General features: G+C 40.1%; 2 protein-coding genes across 2 annotated transcripts; one reads left to right on the forward strand and one right to left on the reverse strand.

Moving 5' to 3' along the window:
• Positions 1–550: 550 nt before the first annotated feature.
• On the forward strand, positions 551–12,423 carry ntrk2b (neurotrophic tyrosine kinase, receptor, type 2b). The gene is made up of 18 exons (XM_055231564.1): positions 551–1,066; positions 1,897–1,971; positions 2,270–2,341; positions 2,414–2,482; positions 2,557–2,708; positions 2,847–2,983; positions 3,065–3,197; positions 3,993–4,301; positions 4,491–4,511; positions 4,594–4,608; positions 4,706–4,734; positions 4,923–5,022; positions 5,838–6,026; positions 7,025–7,155; positions 7,263–7,435; positions 7,916–8,156; positions 9,047–9,205; positions 10,165–12,423. The coding sequence occupies exons 1-18, from the start codon at positions 870–872 to the stop codon at positions 10,348–10,350; spliced, it is 2,388 nt and encodes a 795-aa protein (XP_055087539.1). The 5' UTR covers positions 551–869; the 3' UTR covers positions 10,351–12,423.
• Positions 12,424–13,766: 1,343 nt separating this feature from the next.
• On the reverse strand, positions 13,767–18,471 carry kcmf1 (potassium channel modulatory factor 1). The gene is made up of 7 exons (XM_033989476.2): positions 18,274–18,471; positions 15,949–16,116; positions 15,665–15,804; positions 15,281–15,382; positions 14,995–15,178; positions 14,606–14,900; positions 13,767–14,457 (listed from the first exon to the last, which is right to left on the reverse strand). Exons 1-7 carry the CDS (start codon positions 18,287–18,289, stop codon positions 14,193–14,195), a joined length of 1,170 nt encoding a protein of 389 aa, XP_033845367.1. The 5' UTR covers positions 18,290–18,471; the 3' UTR covers positions 13,767–14,192.
• Positions 18,472–18,615: the final 144 nt, after the last annotated feature.

Here is an 18,615-nt window from a genome sequence, read left to right on the forward strand (position 1 = left end):
GTGTAACAGAATTTACCAACGGCGTCAAACGCCTTTAAAGCCTTACAGTTATATTAAAACAACTGCAATCTTAAATAAGATGTTTTTTCTTTTATCTTTAGTTATTCGGTCAGTGTTTTCAGACATTGCCTGATTCTTTTAAGCTTGTGCGTCAACTGTACGTCACACTCAGCACTATATGCCTTATCACAAAGCGTTAAAAAGGGGTCATGAAGAAACAGACGTGGTTAGATCTATAGCTTTATCACAGTGAACAGCAAATAAAACACACAAATATATCAATAAAACAGGTCACGGCGCGTCTTCAACGCGACTTTGGGCTTTACAGGATCAACAACTGAACTAATAAAATCCTCCAGACTCACACATATAATCATCTCCCTGATCAGGACCGTGTGTCTAAACCTTGTCCGCGTGGAGGCTCGAGGTGCGCGCGCTTCTTCTCGGCGCATCCACAGGCGCGTGCAGGTCGGGCAGGCGGTCCTCCATCACCTCGCATCTTCCTGCGCTCTGCTCGTATTTTCTCTCCTTCTGCCCACATGATATTCACCAGGCTTATTTCTATCGATGTCTCCACATCTGGCGCAATACTATTTGTTTTAGGCGCACGCAGGGGGGCGCGCTGAGACAGCAGCAGCACCACCACCAGGACGGACCACTTGACACCACCTTGCTTCACGGTATCGATATGCAGTAGTGTGATAGCGGCTCTGCGGAGAAGGAAAGGCCGGTCCATGGCAACTTGAGATCAAACCCGTGGACTCTGCGTAATCCTCACGACGTAGTCTGACAGTTTATTGTGACCAGTTACGGAAAATTCATCTTGGAGACGTTTAAACGGAGGATAGTGGATCTGAGTGGAACCCGCCATGGACTCAAGAGCAGGGGGACATGGCATGGCTCGTGTCGGGTTGTTTTTGGCTTTGATGGGGCTGTGGAGGTTCAGTGATGCTTGCCCCAAATCATGCACTTGCACCATCTCTAAGATTGTTTGTGTCGATTCTGAGCCGGGAATCGAGGATTTCCCTTCTCTCACGATAGATGACATGGAAAACATCACAGAGATGTAAGTGTAAATGTATGTTTTGACATAAGAGGTAACGCTGTCAGTCATGACGTGATTGGATCCTCACGTTTTACAATTATCAACAGGCCTTTAGAAGCCACCTCGTCCGTTTAAGCGAACAGACCAGTGTTTACTACAGACTAATGCTTTTCAATGTCAGTAATTAGGCAGAAAAGCCTTTTATATTCCTGTCAGATGATGTGTTTTACACCTGTGCTCGTCACGAGTGCTGTGCTTCGTATGTTTGCCTGTTTTTACGTGCGTGAGTGTGTGCGTAATTATGGGGAGAATGCGCGTAAGGCGTTTTTGGATTAGCCGTGGTTTCTCATACGAGGCTTTACATGCAGCCAGTGGAGCAGGCCAAACGGTGAACCTGTGCATGCATTTTTCAACCAGACACAAGTATTTGTCAGAAATGAGAGAACTGTGCCGTGGAGGCCACAGGACACAGATTACCAAACTTGGCTTTAGTTAAGGCCTGTGTTATTACCGGCGCCCTCTGTACAGTTCACTGCTGCACAAGTTTGGATACACTAAACTAGAGTTGTACTAGTTGAGTGTGTTATCAACGCACCACATTAATGTGGGTGCAGATGTGGCGTATTGTCTAGACTCCAGTTATGTCCATTCAGCCAAATGAACCAAATGAACCAAATGAAAGACTATGAAGTGTCCATCTACTGCTTTGGACAACAAACTATATATATATATATATATATATATATATATATATATATATATATATATATATATATATATATATATATATATATATATATATATATATATGAAAGTGGATGTAATGGTGTTTCTTTGTCTCTTCTTTACAGATATATTGCCAATCAGAACAGACTATATGACATAGAGGACAGCAGTTTAAGGCACTACATAAACCTCAGAAACCTGTAAGTATGACACATACTGAAGTGATCCCACCTCTGACCAGTACATGTCATCTGGACATAATGCCACACTTCCATCAGTCTGAGTGTAACTAAGGAGTGAATCAGTAACACACACAATTGTAAAGTGACTTTGAATGTATGATTATGATTGATATTAATTATAATTATTATATTAATATTAAGATAAGATACATTATTGTTACTTCTGCTGGAACGTTCCATTGCAGGTTGGATAGACAGTGTTTTTTTTATGTGGGGTGAGGTTAATATAAAACTACTAATTTCTTTATTTTTATAGCACAGTTACAAGAACAAAGTTGACCAATATATCAGTTGATGCATTTTACAACAATACCAGACTCCAGTATGTGTAAGTATTATTTCACCCCGTCAATGTGACACATTTTGACATCATTCATTTGTTTATATTTTAATCTTACAGAGATCTAAGAGACAATAACATATCAACTTTATCATGGAGAATATTTCAGAACTTATTAAACACTTATTCGTAAGTAAAACCTGGTGTTGTTCAGATAATGTATGTCTCAGAATAACCTTTACACAGACTGATCCTTTCTTTAGGCTCCTCCTCTCTGGAAACCCTTTGGACTGTGTTTGTGAGAACCTGTGGATCAAACTGCGACCCCAGGAGGAAATGGAAAGCCAAGAGTTGAGATGTTTTGATGAAGGAGGAGTTCCCCATGACCTTTTCAACTTCACACCACCTGACTGCAGTAATGCCACAAAGTCTCTATTGTACACAGCCATAGTGGTCCATTTTAACACTTATTATACAGGCTGTGTTTTTTTAACCACAGGAGAAATGAATCTTCAATAAAATGTCTTGTTTTGCCTTACCTTGTCTTCTCCAGAGATTCCCAGAGTAGTAGTGTCTCCCACCACAGTGACAGAGATGCAGGGTCGTGATGTTCGAGCGTTGTGCAAAGCCTCTGGTTCTCCAGCTCCTCAGATCGAGTGGAACATCGATGTTCTTTACACGCGCAATAAAGTCAGCGCTGTTCCACTTGTCATGGTTTTAGCCTTGTCATATTCGTCATAACTCATAAATGAACACTGTTTTGTTTTTCAGATTGAGGCGACAGACACAGAGAGCAGTCTGACTCTCTTAGGCTTGTCTCCAGCCGATAATGGTCGAGTGATCACATGCAGCGCTGAGAACATGGTCGGTCAGTCAGAGGCCACGCTGCAGCTCAACATCCTCTGTGAGTAGTTGTGTTAATTGTTACTGTAAACGCCAATTTACAGAATCATGCTTTTTAATTACAGTTGCACTGGTAAAGTGAATTTATCTAATTTCCTTTGGAGATTAGACTCAGCTCACGTCTCTATAATGTTTTTTCCAGTGCAGTTGGCTCCGAGGTTTATTATTGTTACTGTCATTGCATCTTCCAGAAAATTGTGCTAACTCTCCAGACTTCCTCTTTATGTTTCTTCCTCCTGTAGAGTTCCTCATTTCTCCTGCCCCCACCCCCCCACCCAACCCCACCCCACCCCACATTTGTCTTAATTAATGTGTCATAATATTAAGTTGGATGTCACACTCACAACTAAACCATTCCACCAACGGACACAGATACAACATAGAACTTTGTACTTTAAATATGAGATCATGTTCATCTAATCTTAATTTAGTTGAAGTAATTACATTATTTGTAGTTCAGATTTTTTCACTGTCGAGTGTTGGTGGTGGAGTGGTCTTAGCTGTTGTATAAATGCCAGGCTTGGTGCCAGGCTTATCTCAGTGAGACTGACAATTTGCTGAATGTCTTCCCCGCTCTTCAGCCCCATTTCTCACTATATACTGTCAAGTTAGTAAAGTCTAGGGGCTGCGGTAAAAAATCAAGTAAAAGCAGTATTAAAAAGTTGGTAGTGACTTTTGAGCTAGAATCACATATCAGCCATACTTCCTGTTCAGTTTCTGAGCAGAGATTGTAAAACGTTCCTGCTACTTCTTCTTTTATTTACTGTGTGATCCCTCTCCTATCCCTCCATGTCAGTCGCCCCTGCGATACAGCAGCTGCTGCCTCCTGAACGGGACCACCACTGGTGCATCCCATTCAGTGTAATTGGGAACCCCAAACCTGAGCTGCAGTGGTTCCATGAGAACATCCCACTACAAGAGCAAGACTTCATCCGCACCATGATCCATGAATCCACAGAGAGTGTGGACCACGGCTGTCTGCAGCTGGTCAACCCGACTCACATCCACAACGGTGTCTACAGACTCATGGCAAAGAACAAATACGGAAGCGACATCAAGAACATCACCGCACAGTTCCTCGAACCACCTCAACTGGGCACTCCAGGTACGACACTGCCACACCAGGATCCACTTTACAAGAGTCTGCACTTATAACATAGAATAGTTTGATAAAAAATGAAATACCAATCGAAAAGCAGTCCATTGGTCAATATATTCAGAATAAGAGGTCAGAGGTCAGACTGGTTTGAGGTGTCTTTGAGGCTTTACTAATCATTGTGGTGTTGTGTTTCAGATGATGATGATGATTATTATGGTGAGTACAAAGCCGAAAAATACCAGATATTATTTATCATATTTTTGTGTAATCAAACTATATTTGTTCCATCTTTGCATAGAACCAGACCCCCCAGGTATGCCTCTTCAAACCTACATAAAATACTAAAATATTGTGTATATATAATGTTTTTTTCCCTTTAAATGTCAGTAACATCTGTGTACTTTTTGCAGATTCCTCATCAGAAGAAGGAAGTGCTGCTGTATGTAATTCTTAAATGTATTTCCTTAACGTCACAATATAAGTTACCCTCAAAATGATCAACACATAGAAACATAAATATACTGTTCAAATACTGTAGTAGTTGGTGCTAAACTCAAACTGTACCCTCACATGTAGCTTTAGTTACATTGTCAGAGGTTATTGACAAACCCTTTTTTTCTCTTCCAGGTGTACATTGTGGTTGGAATAGCTGGAGTTGCTTTGACTGGTTGTGTTTTGATGATGATTATACTAAAATATGGAAGAAACTCCAAATTTGGGATAAAAGGTACTTTTTTTTCAGTGATACTTATGCTATATATTATCAAAAATAGGAACACTTTGAAATCACATCAGATCTTAATGAGAATAAATGAATAAATGAGGGAAATCCATTCTTAGGGAAAGGATTATGGAGTTTAATTTCAGAAACAACAAATGAAACTCACTGAGTCCCACATTTAGTGAATAGTACTAATTCCTTCATGTTCGTGAGGCGCAGAGTCTCCACATCAAGCTGGATTTAACATAAACCTCATCCTTAAACCTTATGTCGGTGAGAAGGTTCTTGTCCAGTTCCTCCATGTCTGTGTCTCTTTCCAAGTGGTAAAGCTGAACAGCGTTACAGCTAGCATACAGTAGCAAAAAGAAGTGCGTCCAATGCCCTCACCGCTCTGAACACTGTACAAACGTTCTTGGTTCTGGGGCAAGTTGAGGTGCCATCATGGAGGAGATGGACTGAACCTCTGCCAGGTCCAAGTACCACCTCATGTTCCTTGTAGTCTATTGGAAACAATCGTAAACTTCCTGAAAAATGAGGAGGTAAAACTTCCACACTCCTGCCTAGTTCATTTCACGAGCCACAACGATATAAAACAACAGACTTTATGCTATATTCAGACATGTTCCTTTATAACATTTGAGCAGCATATTTGGTTCACCTTTTATATAAACACTTTTGGTTATAATTGATCATATTTAGTCCATTTAGTCCATGTCAATCATTTCAAATTACACGACAAACACATAAACGACTTGCACTCCTGTTTTCCCACTACGTTTTCCATTCTCTTCACCTCCCTCCTCCTTCTCCCGTGTCTCTAGGCTCTTCCTCTGTCATCAGTAATGACGATGACTCTGCCAGCCCTCTTCATCACGTCTCCAATGGCAACAACACCCCGTCGTCCTCGGAGATGGGCCCAGACGCAGTGATCATTGGGATGACAAAGATTCCTGTCATTGAGAACCCACAGTACTTCCGTAACTCCGGCAGCATTCTGAAATCGGACACATGTGAGTTACTACCCCGCTCTCCCGTCGTCGTGTAATCTGCACTTTTTCAGATAAATCCATGCGCTGACTGACTCTGCGTATACATTGTTAGCATATTGGCGTGTCTGCTGCTACATACGATAGACGAATGGCCTGGCCTTTCGAAAGCAAAAATAACTGCTAATCTAGACTCTATTTAGACATTGTTCTGCTTCTCTACGGTAAAACTCAAAGCGGATATGTTTTTAATCAAGGGTAGACGGTCAAAAATGAGCAACAAAACAGTGGTCACTCGTTTATCGCGGGGGTTACGTTTGAAAAATAACCCGCGAAGTAGCCAGCTTTATTTTTTTTTACAATTATTCTACATGTTTTGCGTCTGTAAAACCCCTCACCACACACTTTATACACTTTTCTCACACAGGCGTTAACATTTTCTCACATTTCTCTCTTGTTTAAACACTCTCAAAGTTCAAATCTTCATATATTATATCCCTCTTCCTCATTGATCGGTTTAAAATTGTTGTTCACGTGCCTCTGCTCCAGGGGTATCCACAGAGAAACACTTAAGCGTTTCTGAAATTTGTCGGTGCAGAACGTTTCATTTCATTCAACGTTGTGGGTTTTGTTCGGGGAGAAAACTTGCAAACATACAGCACTTCAGAGTCACACTGCGATCCGACATTTATGTAAATTGGGCTGAACAAATTTTGTACTGTACAGGAGACACGGCACGGAGGAGATCTACAGTCCCTTAGCCAATCAGGACGCAGAACACGATGCACGTTTATAGGCTGTAAAAAAAAAAACATGTAAAATTGCACAGAAAAGAAAATCTACGAAACAATGAGACCGTGAAACAGCGCTCCATATATTCTAACTTTCGTAGCAAATCGTATCGTACAGTCAGATTTATTGCATTTCTTCTCAAAATAAGTGAACACGTCAGTAGAGAATTGTCAGTAATAATGAATGTGCTATAATCCGGTAAAAAAAAGTTAGCTCTTTTTGTCTTGAAGTCGTCCAGCACATCAAGAGACACAACATAGTGTTAAAGCGCGAGTTGGGAGAAGGAGCGTTTGGGAAGGTCTTTCTAGCTGAGTGCTACAGCCTGACGCCAGACCAAGACAAGATTCATGTTGCAGTTAAGGTACTACTTACGACGCTATATGATCCAATTGTCAATACCATTACCGATTTGAGAGTAAGAGCTTTTGATTGACTGCTGTTGCTCTGGTCCTGTCTTCCTGTGGTCAGACCCTGAAAGAGGCCAGTGAGAGCGGACGAGCGGACTTCTACAGAGAGGCCGAGCTGCTCACCAATCTGCAGCACGAGCACATAGTCACTTTCTACGGCGTGTGCGTGGAGAGTGACCCGCTCATCATGGTGTTTGAGTACATGAAGCACGGGGACCTGAACAAGTTCCTTAGGTTAGAATTAAACCGAAAGAAACATCGTAACTGCGGTTATTATGGCGGTTTGAAATGGAAAAGTCGTATCTACGCACTTAACTAAAGCCAGACATTGCAGTAAAATGAGAAGATATCTGTGTAAAATGAGACTATAATGTCCCTCATTTAACGAAATCGTAAAGAAACAAGTGAGTGAGAAGCTAAAACAGAAAAACATTACAGATTTTGCGTATAAATTTACCAGAGAAAGTAAATTTAGTAAAAATAATAACCATCTGAATGTGCACAATTATTCATTTTGTTATGTTAATATTGAAAAAACAAAAAACTTGCATTGTCTCGTGGTAATAAATAGAATACTTTACTCATTCGACTAACACAATGAGTATGAAATCATTGTTTGATGTTATCTTTACAATATAATCTAGTGTTTTACTACTTAAGAGCCATAATCGTGTTACCCCAGCTCCCCGTGACTGATCCCTTCCTGGTGCATAGGTCCCATGGCCCAGATGCGATCCTCATGGCAGACGGTCAGCACAGCATCCTGGTGGAGCTCACTCAGTCCCAAATGCTTCACATTGCCCAACAGATTGCTGCTGGCATGGTCTACTTGGCCTCTCAGCATTTTGTCCACAGAGACTTGGCCACTAGGAACTGCCTTGTCGGGGAAAACCTTCTGGTCAAAATCGGTGACTTTGGCATGTCCAGGGATGTATACAGCACAGACTACTACAGAGTGAGTACAGTTCTATGTATTTCCTCTTTCTTTCTGATGAGTTACACGTGTAAAATGACAGATTGTGGATTGAATGAACTGAAACTTTGCTGCTTAACCTGAATCTGCCAACTAGAATATACCTTCTCCAGCTCATATCCTGAAACTTTACTTCTGACTAGCTTCAACTTAGGTTCAGCTAAACGTGAACAGACCTATAAGCTTCACAAGTCAGCTCTCCTCTTCATTTCTGCAGCTACATCACAGATCCACCTGGTCCGTCACCACTACAACTGTCAATAACCTAACATGCAGTAACATCATCTTTCCTGCAGGGGGCCAAACACCAAAGGTTATTTAATTCTAACACATCCATATGTCTGTAAATAAAAACAAAAATACATCAACATTCTTTTAAACACATTGTTATTTTTAAATGTCAGTTCGAGACCCACAACGCCTTCTGCTGGTGAAGAATATACCTGCACCACACCAGAACATCATAATAAAAAGCATTTGGATGCATCAGATAGGCCCGAGGGGAGTTTAGTGAAAACAAGTCATTATATCAACCTTTTAATCAAATCGAAACTGTATTTGTTGAGACAATTGCTTACTGAGATGTCTCCACTCCCCGAAGTTATAAATATTGAAGGCGATTAAGTGATATTGTCTATACGAGTATGGAAAAAGCCCAGATACAGATACAATCAACTGTTTGGTCATGCAAGTATCTAATCAGCCAATCACAGGCACGTTCTGTCATGAATGTTTGCGTACTTTTATTGTTGCAGTATTTCAGAAAATGTTGTGATTTTGACTCAGAACCACTGACGAGACATTAGAAATAGAAAAAAAAAAAGACGATGCGTGTTAGCGTTTCTGCTGATCTGCGTCCTCTGCGGCCGTAGGTGGGTGGACATACGATGCTACCGATTCGCTGGATGCCCCCGGAGAGCATCATGTATCGCAGGTTCACCACAGAGAGCGATGTGTGGAGCCTGGGAGTGGTGCTGTGGGAGATCTTCACCTATGGCAAACAGCCGTGGTACCAGCTCTCCAACAACGAGGTATTTTCTGCTTTTTATTACGGAGGAAACGGGGTCAAAGGGGTCAGTGCGTGTTGTGCTTTACTCATTACAAAATTAATCCACATATTGTATGAACTAAACTAAGCCACGGTGCACAAACATGTGTAATTTAATGGAAATACCGTATATGTTATGAGAGCCATAGGTTTAAATGTTCATACAACTAGTCTTTGCAAACATTTAAACTTTTTTCAGGTGTGATTAAAATGTAAATATGTTCTAAGCAGCGCACGGGCAGGTATTTATCACACTGTAGGGACTATAATCACATCATGGGGGCTTGATGTGAGTGCGTAAAGTCCTTTATTGATAGATCAACAACATGATTCAAAGCTCAGATATGGGTGAAAATAGGTTACGGTTAGGGTTTAGGCTAAGGTTAGGCTCACTCTGCAGTAAATAAATGCAATGTAATGTCACCAAGAAGCACGGAAACCTGTCGTAACGTAAGACTCGGGGTAAACGTCTGACAGTTTATTACAAACAAGGGAATGTGAATATTGGCTGATGGAGCAGATAGTAGAGAGCAGGGTCGGAGGCTGAGGCGTTCGTACCGGTCGTGGAGAGCTGGGTCGGAGGCTGAGGTGCAGGGTAGGTCCATGGCAAAAAAAACGGCTGTGTATTGTGACCATGATGACGAAAACTAGACCGAGCCAAGCGGAACTGTACCACGAGGGATACGCGGACGATCTGACGGGTCCTCAGTCCCTTTGTAGTCCCGAGGCGATTGATTGCTCATGGGCTGCAGGTGTGTAGTGGGCGGTGCCAGAGTCTCCGCCCAGCTCCAGAACAGGACACAGATGAGAGGGAAAAAGACACAGAGCACAGAAGCACAGGGACAGACAGAAACCAAACACTGGCGTATCGATGTACAGCATGTAATGTAAATAGGACTTGTTTCCGTTGATCCCAAAACTGATTGTAGTTCTTGGCTGCAGGTAATCGAGTGCATCACCCAGGGTCGCGTCCTGCAGCGGCCCCGGACTTGTCCCAAGGAGGTGTACGATTTGATGCTGGGCTGCTGGCATAGAGAGCCCTACATGAGACTAAACATTCGGGAGATCCACGCGCTGTTGCAAAGTCTGGCTAAGGCCTCTCCCGTCTACCTGGACATACTGGGCTGAAACGTCACGGGACGCTGTATGTACCTTTGTGTGTGCGTGTGCGCGTGTGCGTGGGGCGCATGTCCGTCTGCGAGCTCTGTTTGAATGTTTGTTCGTGCGAGACAGAGACAAGAGCTATTGTAAGTGCAGTAGCCTACGTATGGTGCTTGTGGGAGAAAACCTGTACAGTCTCAAGCTGTAAATATAATTGTAAATGTCTATGTCCTCTTTACATAGAGAAAGGCCTTAAATTTAAAGTTATTTTGATTTTCTTTCTTTTTTTTTCACGTTTTAAATATGAAATCAAACTGCAGACAGATTATGGCACTATTGTTGGCACTTGCGCGTTTCAGTAAAAGTTCTGTATAAACATATAAGCGTTTTAGTTGACACATTATCCGATTATTAATATTACACAGCAACTAGAAAGAAAGGCATTGATCGGCGTCGTTATTGAAAGTGTGTAGATTCAACATTGAAGGATGGATAGACCTTTTGATTTGCCAATAGTGTCAAAAAAAAAAAGCACTTTTTAACGGAATAAAAGGGTTTCAGTGTAGTTGTTTTTCATGCAGTTCCTTATTTTAACCACTAGGACGACTTGTTTCTTCTCCATGGTGATTTCATGTATCTAAAGCACACAAATGAGGACTTGTTAAGCTGTGCCTATCTTTGAAGATGAGCACAGTTAGTTTTAATTTTCACCAGCAATGTCATTTAGCATTTCGTTCGGGAACCCTTATTATTATACATCTGTCTACAAACCTCTGAGAAACTGGTTGAGTGACGATATACAGCATTTGCATAAAAGGTTAGAAACGGAGATGTTGGATGTGTAGATAATAATTTACATTTTTTTTGTTGCAAGTAGTTCAAAACGCAGTAGATTTGTTAGACTTTTGAAGCACCTTTTGCACTGGTGGACCCTCCAAAGAGGAGCGTGGTATCTGTAATAAAAGATTACAAAATGTATTTATGTAGTTAACAATTTCTTCCATGGATCTGTCTGAGTTAATACGTCCTCCTCATACAAAAACATTGTCATTTGTTCTGTTAAAATGCACCTTGTACATGGACTGAACTTCCCAATGCTCAAGACACTTCCCATCTTCAAAAAAACCCTAAAAAAACAACTCAGATTTTGTCTTTGATTCCTGTTTTTTCCCAGTTTATGTTGTCAAATGTACAATAGTCTGATGTCTACTGTATATAAAATGGAGTCCACTTTGTACAGTTCTGATACTTGTCTATATGCACAGTAGGCAATGTTTAATATAGTATAATCTGTTTGAAGCAGATGTTAAAACTGTGTGATATATATGGAAGATTACATGTTATGGGGCACTGGCAATACATACTACTGTAAATAAGATTTTATTACGACATTGTATACTTAATTTGTGCTTGTTCATAATAATACGAGTGGGAAAACAATCTTTTTTCATCTGCTAAAGGACTTTCTGCAAATATGTTTTCTTCGAAGATAAAAAAAATAAACAAAAACAATCTCAACTTGTGATGAAGTGGCTCAGAGTTTAAGTAAAGGGGTTGGTCTTGTCTGGTGTTTTTACGGAGACCAGAGACTTCTAAAAACATTCAGATCATCCCCGACTCGTCCCGTCACCGAAGCCTGACTGACTGTAGCCTTTTTTGATTCTTTTTTCAAATGAACATCTGTGACTTTGCATCATGAATCGTATATCGTTTTGAATGTAACGGAGTGGGATTGCGAAAAGGAGCAGAGTGTTTTTTTTGTTTGTGTGTTTTGTTTGTTTTTGTAAATATCCAATGGAAAAAGGAGACGTTTCAGTCCCGTGCAGTCAATGGAGCTGACCTACTCTGTGAATACGGTGTGTGTGACATGTAGTCAGTGTGCGTTTCCACTGGATGCCTGTGTGTGAGTGTGTGTGCGCGCGTTTGTGTGTGTGTGTAGGGGTGTGTTTGTGTGTGTGAGCTCTCCTGGCAGATTTAATCCTGCTTTAATCAGCCAGATCTATCAATCAATTCAATGCTTTGTGCATCCTGTGAGTAGCTTATCCACAAGTAATGGAATTGTTCCTTGTGATACTGTGCATTTAATAAAGGTGGTTTGTCTAACTATCTCTTGTTTAAGAATATTTTTGGAAAACGTTTGGTCAACATTACTACGCAACACACCAAGCTCGTTTCTTTTTTGTTGAACAGGTTGGTTACTCCCTTTTCCTTGAATACACTTTCAAGTATTCAGTTAGTATTTAGTACTTTTGCTTTGGGGCAGTAAATGGATTGCTGCAGAACTGGGATCTTCTTTACAAAGGAAAGATCAAGATCGCTTTTGCTTTTCGACTTATGAAATACGACCATTTGTTTCTAACAATAACCTCCGAGAAGTGACAAGGACAGCTGCCCAAAATACCTCACAGTCGACTACAGCCGTGCAAGTATCAAGTACGGTTATGCAGTCTGCTTTTTCACCATCAGAGGCCGCCAAAACGACTATCTTAAACTGCATTTTACCCTGAATGTAACTTACCTTCGAGTGTACAGATCAGTGTATTATGCAGTCCTGGGTATGCCACTAGAATGTGCTTTTTTATGGATGTTGTTACTTCAGATAAGATTTTTCCAAGTGTTTACATTCAGAGGAATTCATCATCCTTATACAATAAAAGAAAAGACAAGTCCACAGGGAACAGCGTCTCGGTTGCAAAAGCAATGTGCAGTTTATATTTATTTTGGTCTAAATTTACAGTTAAAAAAATGTCTGCCCATGTCTCGAATCATTATGAAAGTTAATGCACAAATTTACTTTACATCTCCATATATTTTTACAGAGGATAAATGTAGGCATGGAGGTGGTATTCATTTCAAGGCTCTAAAGAATCAGAGAATAAAGAGAAAGTGCTCGTAATAAGCATAAACAGTCTCCTCTTAACAAACATCTGCAGTGTCTTAACAGAAATACCATGCCAGTGAACGCATGTGCCAGGACTCTGGGCCTGAAGAAACCCAAAGGAGCAGTGGAGTCGAGCATACTCAGAATGAAGAAGTGTTTTACAGTTTTACAGCTACTTAAAAAAGCAGCAACAGAAAAATATATGATTTATCTGACATAGTTAAAGAGTAGGTAGCGGTCTATGATTACACCTGTTACAATACTACAGAAAATGGCCCACTGGATGCTGCCACTGTATTTCACTAGACACTACTGCAGAATACACAAAATGCCTTAATTCTAAAAATATATATTTAAGTGTCAATTATAGTTTGGCTTTTCTGTTATGTAAATTATTGAATTAGCATTGTAATCAATGTAATAACCGTTTAAAAACACTTTAGTTTTTTCTTATGACAAGGTCATTAGATGTCATGCACCCTGTAAATAACTGCATGCAGTACTTATTGTAACCCAACCAAGCACTTTTTATTTTGTAATAGTCATGAACACACACAGCAGCTTCAGTAGAGGAATGTCTGTCCTCTTCAGTTTTTTAATGTGGAGTATTTAGGAGAGCTATATGCATGTCACAGGAAGCAAAGGTCTGCAACAGCTGCCTGCAACAAAAACCTGATAAAGAAAAATGTTTGAAAATTGATTATCAACTTCATATATATATTTAATATATATTTATATATATATTTATAGATTTCTCTTCTTCCATTCGCTCAGTTGCTATAGCGCACTCGCACATGTATCCCACTTGCTCTCATTTATTTTGCTTACAATGTAACAAAATTGGTGACAGGCCCGAAAATTACAATCACCAAAACAAACTCAGAAAATCAGGGGTTGAACAGGGATAAGGACAGAGTGGCCTGCTGCTGTGGCTGCCTATCACTGGCAGTTGCAGCAGAGTGGACACAGTCTACTTGATGCTTGGACATCAAAGAGGAGGCGGCGGAGGCTCCTTCCCCATAGAGTTGCTCTCTCGGAGCTGGAGGTTCTCCAGCGCAACATCTAAAGGCATGATATCCACACAGCCCATGGCTCCGAAGTCAGCGAAGTCTCGCCGCTCGTCCTCATCGGAGGAAGAGCTCTCTTCATGCATCAGAGTGGACAACAGCAACTCCTGGACAAACAGACTGCGGTCGGCACGCTCCCCTTCAAAAGACTGCCGCTCAGTTTCCGACATTTTCGGTTCATTCAACCTGTGAAAGAGCATGAAGGATGTATGGTTAGAATTACATTGCTCCCATTCAGATCCTACTACAATTTCCTGGCTGTGAGTTGTATAAAAAAAAACAAAAAAAAAAACATAGATCATATGAGACAATGCCTGCAGTGGACACTACTCACCGAGCTAATAAAAACTGGGAGCTGTGCGATGAGGACGAGGGGTTGTTGTCTCCCACAGTGGCTGTGCTGGTGGCTGTTGTGCTGGGGGGAGCGATGGCGGTGCCAGTGTTTCCCGGGTTGTTGCCGCGGCGCGTGGCGTGGCGGCCGGACTCCACCTGCTGTCTGGCTGCTTGAGCCTGTTGCCGCTCCAGCTGCAGCTGCATCTGTAGCTGCTGGAGCTGGGACGCTGAAGGTCCCGAGGAGTTTATTTGGCCCCCCGCTGCACGCCGTACACCAGACAGCTGAGACAACAGCTCTGCATCGAGCAAAAACAGTTAATGACACACAGTTGAGCCACAAAGTGTCACAGTGATAGGTACAAAACTACAGACCAGAGGGATAATTCCCACCTGCTATTGGGTCCATTGCCTCCCTGTTACTAGGTGTGTAAGTTGAGCTCTGTGATGATGAAGAGGAGAGGCCTCCCGTGGAACCGCTAGTAAAGTGCATATTTGTCCTTCGTGCTCTTGGACCACCCAACCCTCGTCCTGGGTGAAACATCCTACGTACATGCCGCACACTACTGGACTCATCGTGAACAAAACATTAAGGAAAGTGTCAAATGTACAGACTAAATGTTTCACACATACAGTTGAATTTTCTTTGATTTATTTCCATCTTAACAGTAAAGGATATTAAATCTCTTGGCGCTCTGTGTTCAAGTGTGAGGTGAGCTGTAAAGTCATCTGTAACATGATTAGGGTCACCACCAGGTAATGCTGCACATATTGGACAGATCTGAAAGAAAAAAAATAGGTTTAAGAAATTAAGGATTAATTTGCATCTCCTGACTATTATGACTAGGGAAATAACATAGACTGAATCGAAGATGCATGAATTAGTTTCCTGAAAAAGGCAGCACCTACTGCGAAGTCTTCCTATGCTTCTAACCAAACAGTTTCTTCATAATAAAAATTAAAAACTACTATTTATTCAATTTACTATTTATTATAATTATAGTGTTATAATCCAATAATGATCAGGCAAAAAAATAAGTCATGTGTTTAAACTGAGACTTGCCACTTCAGTGGATGTTTCTGCATGTTCTGCAGTGACATGCTCCTGTAAAGACGTCTCTGTGTAGCCCATCTTCCCACAGTAAGGACAAGTGAATGACTGAGGTTGTTCTACTGAAAACGTATCGCCTCCATAATACAGATCTGTTGGGGAAAAAAAGAAAAGAAAAGAATGCATCATCATTATAACATCGCTCTAAAACTTTAGAGAAACAATATCAGTGGAAGCAAAAATGATTGAATGTTGCAGCACTAATAATGTCATATGTATAAATAAACAGTCCTTACCATAGTCTACCCTGGTTAATATACACTGCATGGGATGCTCTGTAGTGTGTCTCGTTGTTGTGGCTCCACTTTCGTAGCAAGATGCACACAGATCATAGTCGTAGCAAATTAAACACTTGAACCGTCTGCCCCTAAAGTTTCCTTTTAAACACGCATCACAGCTAACACCTGCAGAGAAGAGGAAAATTCACTATGAACTGAATTACAATCCCAAACTTATTAACACAACTGATTATACATTAAATAGACAAACCTCTATTAATCGGTAACTTGAGTATACTTTACAATTTACACATTTACAATTTTAGCTGTATTAAAGCTACAGTATGTCACATGTTGTTTTTTGTTGTTGTTTTGGTTGTGTTTATTGCAATAAAAAAGACAAACATGCACCCTTATGCTGAGCGCAGCTTGCATCTCCACAACCCTTATATGGTGCTTGGATTTCCATGGAAATGTTGTTCCTTTGGTTATAATTTTTCACAGTATGACATAAAACATATGTCCACGGAGAATGTTCTGATCTATGGTTCCACACAATCATGCAGATGATGTGCCACTTCCAGAATGTTACATAATGTACCTTTAACTCACTTATACAATCAATCAGTGTGCAATATATTATTCAGTAAAGCCACTATAAATATTAACTGTGTAGCACCGTGTAATTACAAAACAGCACAGACAACAAAAAAACAAACATATAGACTCTTCAAAGTCAAACTGTCATAGTTTTAGATATTTTTAGTCAAAAGAAGCATAAGAGACAAGTCTGTCCAAGTATTTGAAACAAATCAGATCAAAGTAGTTTCATGTTGTCAGTCATTGCCATCTTCAAAAATATTCATATATGACACGCGATTACTAACATTTCTGCCTCTACTGTCGACTCCAGCAGCCGCTGGATAACTCCATGACATGGTTCATGGTATACTTTATGATCATATACTTTATGTACTTTATATTAATGTACTTTATAATCATGTACTTTATGATCATATACTTCATGTACTTTATAATCATGTACTTTATGATCATATACTTTATGTACTTTATAATCATGTACTTTATAATCATGTACTATATGATCATATACTTTATGTACTTTATAATCATGTACTTTATGATCATATACTTTATGTACTTTACAATCATGTATTTTATAATCATATACTTTATAATCATGTACTTTATGATCATATACTTTATGTACTTTATGATCATATACTTTATGTACTTTATAATCATGTACTTTATGACCATATACTACATAATCATATACTTTATAATCATGTACTTTATAATCATATACTTCATGATTATCTACTTTATAATCATGTACTTTATAATCACATACTTTCTGATCATATACTTTATAATCATGTACTTTATAATCATGTACTTTATAATCATGTACTTTATAATCATATACTACATAATCATATACTTTCTGATCATATACTTCATGTTTATGTACTTTATAATCATGTACTTTATATTCATGTACTTTATAATCATGTACTTTATAATCATATACTACATAATCATATACTTTCTGATCATATACTTCATGATTATGTACTTTATAATCATGTACTTTATATTCATATACTTTATGATCATATACTTAATGATCACGTACTTTCTGATCATATACTTCATAATCATATACTTTATATTCATGTACTTTATGATCATATGCTTTATGATCATGTACTTTATACTCATATACTTTATACTCATATACTTTATCTTCATATACTTTATACTCATATACTTTATACTCATGTACTGTATATTCTTGTACTTTCTGATCACACAGAGGCCTCACACTTTTGGGTGGTTTTCTTGATGACAGTGCATTCATCAATAACAGATCCATCTCATCACAGCTGACGGGCCCCTCAGGTCCATTTACACAGAAAACAAGCCGCTCTGTGTAAATGTGTCTTTGGGAATAGTGCAAGTCACTAGAAACATTTAGTGGTTGCACAACTACAGCTCCCTGTGTTAGCATCATTAGCCTGTTAGCAAACTGTAAGGTAACAGCAGCAGAGCTACATGCTAAGCATTGTGTTGCCGTATGACTGTCACGAGTAACTTCATATTTGACATTTTAGAGAAATCAGCAGCTCAAATAACTGGGACAGACTGAAGCAGGACACGGACTGAAGGTTTACTTGTTGAAAAGATGTCCGTTAATAATCTGTGAAAGGCGCAACAACCAACTCACTTGAATGTGCACGTAGCAAACCAAGCTAACAGCTAGCTCCCGAAGAAATGTAGCTCCCATAAGAGAAGTTGTGGGCCTATGTGTGGACTTACCTTCATGTCGGGACATCCTATAAACTGTGGCACAGCCCCTCCTTGGGCTCCCCAGCGCGAAGATCGGAGGACGATACAGTTTTTCAAGCACCAAACTCAAACACCTTCACCTTCGTTTCTTTTTCATGCAAGATGGAGCCCCAGTAGCTCAATATTACAGTAGCTTGGGCTCAGCTCCCCTCCCAGACTCAGCGGACACCAGGGGGCGCTCTTCCACATCTCTCTATTGTAAAGCGCAGTTGTTCAAAGATGCTGCCCTCAGTTTTGCCTCGCAGGCTTAAACACATGAGTAAACACAAACAATCACTTTCACTTCATTAGTTAGTGGTTACTGCTGATTAC

The sequence above is a fragment of the Periophthalmus magnuspinnatus genome, chromosome 23 (assembly GCF_009829125.3).
Source record: "Periophthalmus magnuspinnatus isolate fPerMag1 chromosome 23, fPerMag1.2.pri, whole genome shotgun sequence".
In the NCBI taxonomy this organism is placed as follows: domain Eukaryota; kingdom Metazoa; phylum Chordata; class Actinopteri; order Gobiiformes; family Gobiidae; genus Periophthalmus; species Periophthalmus magnuspinnatus.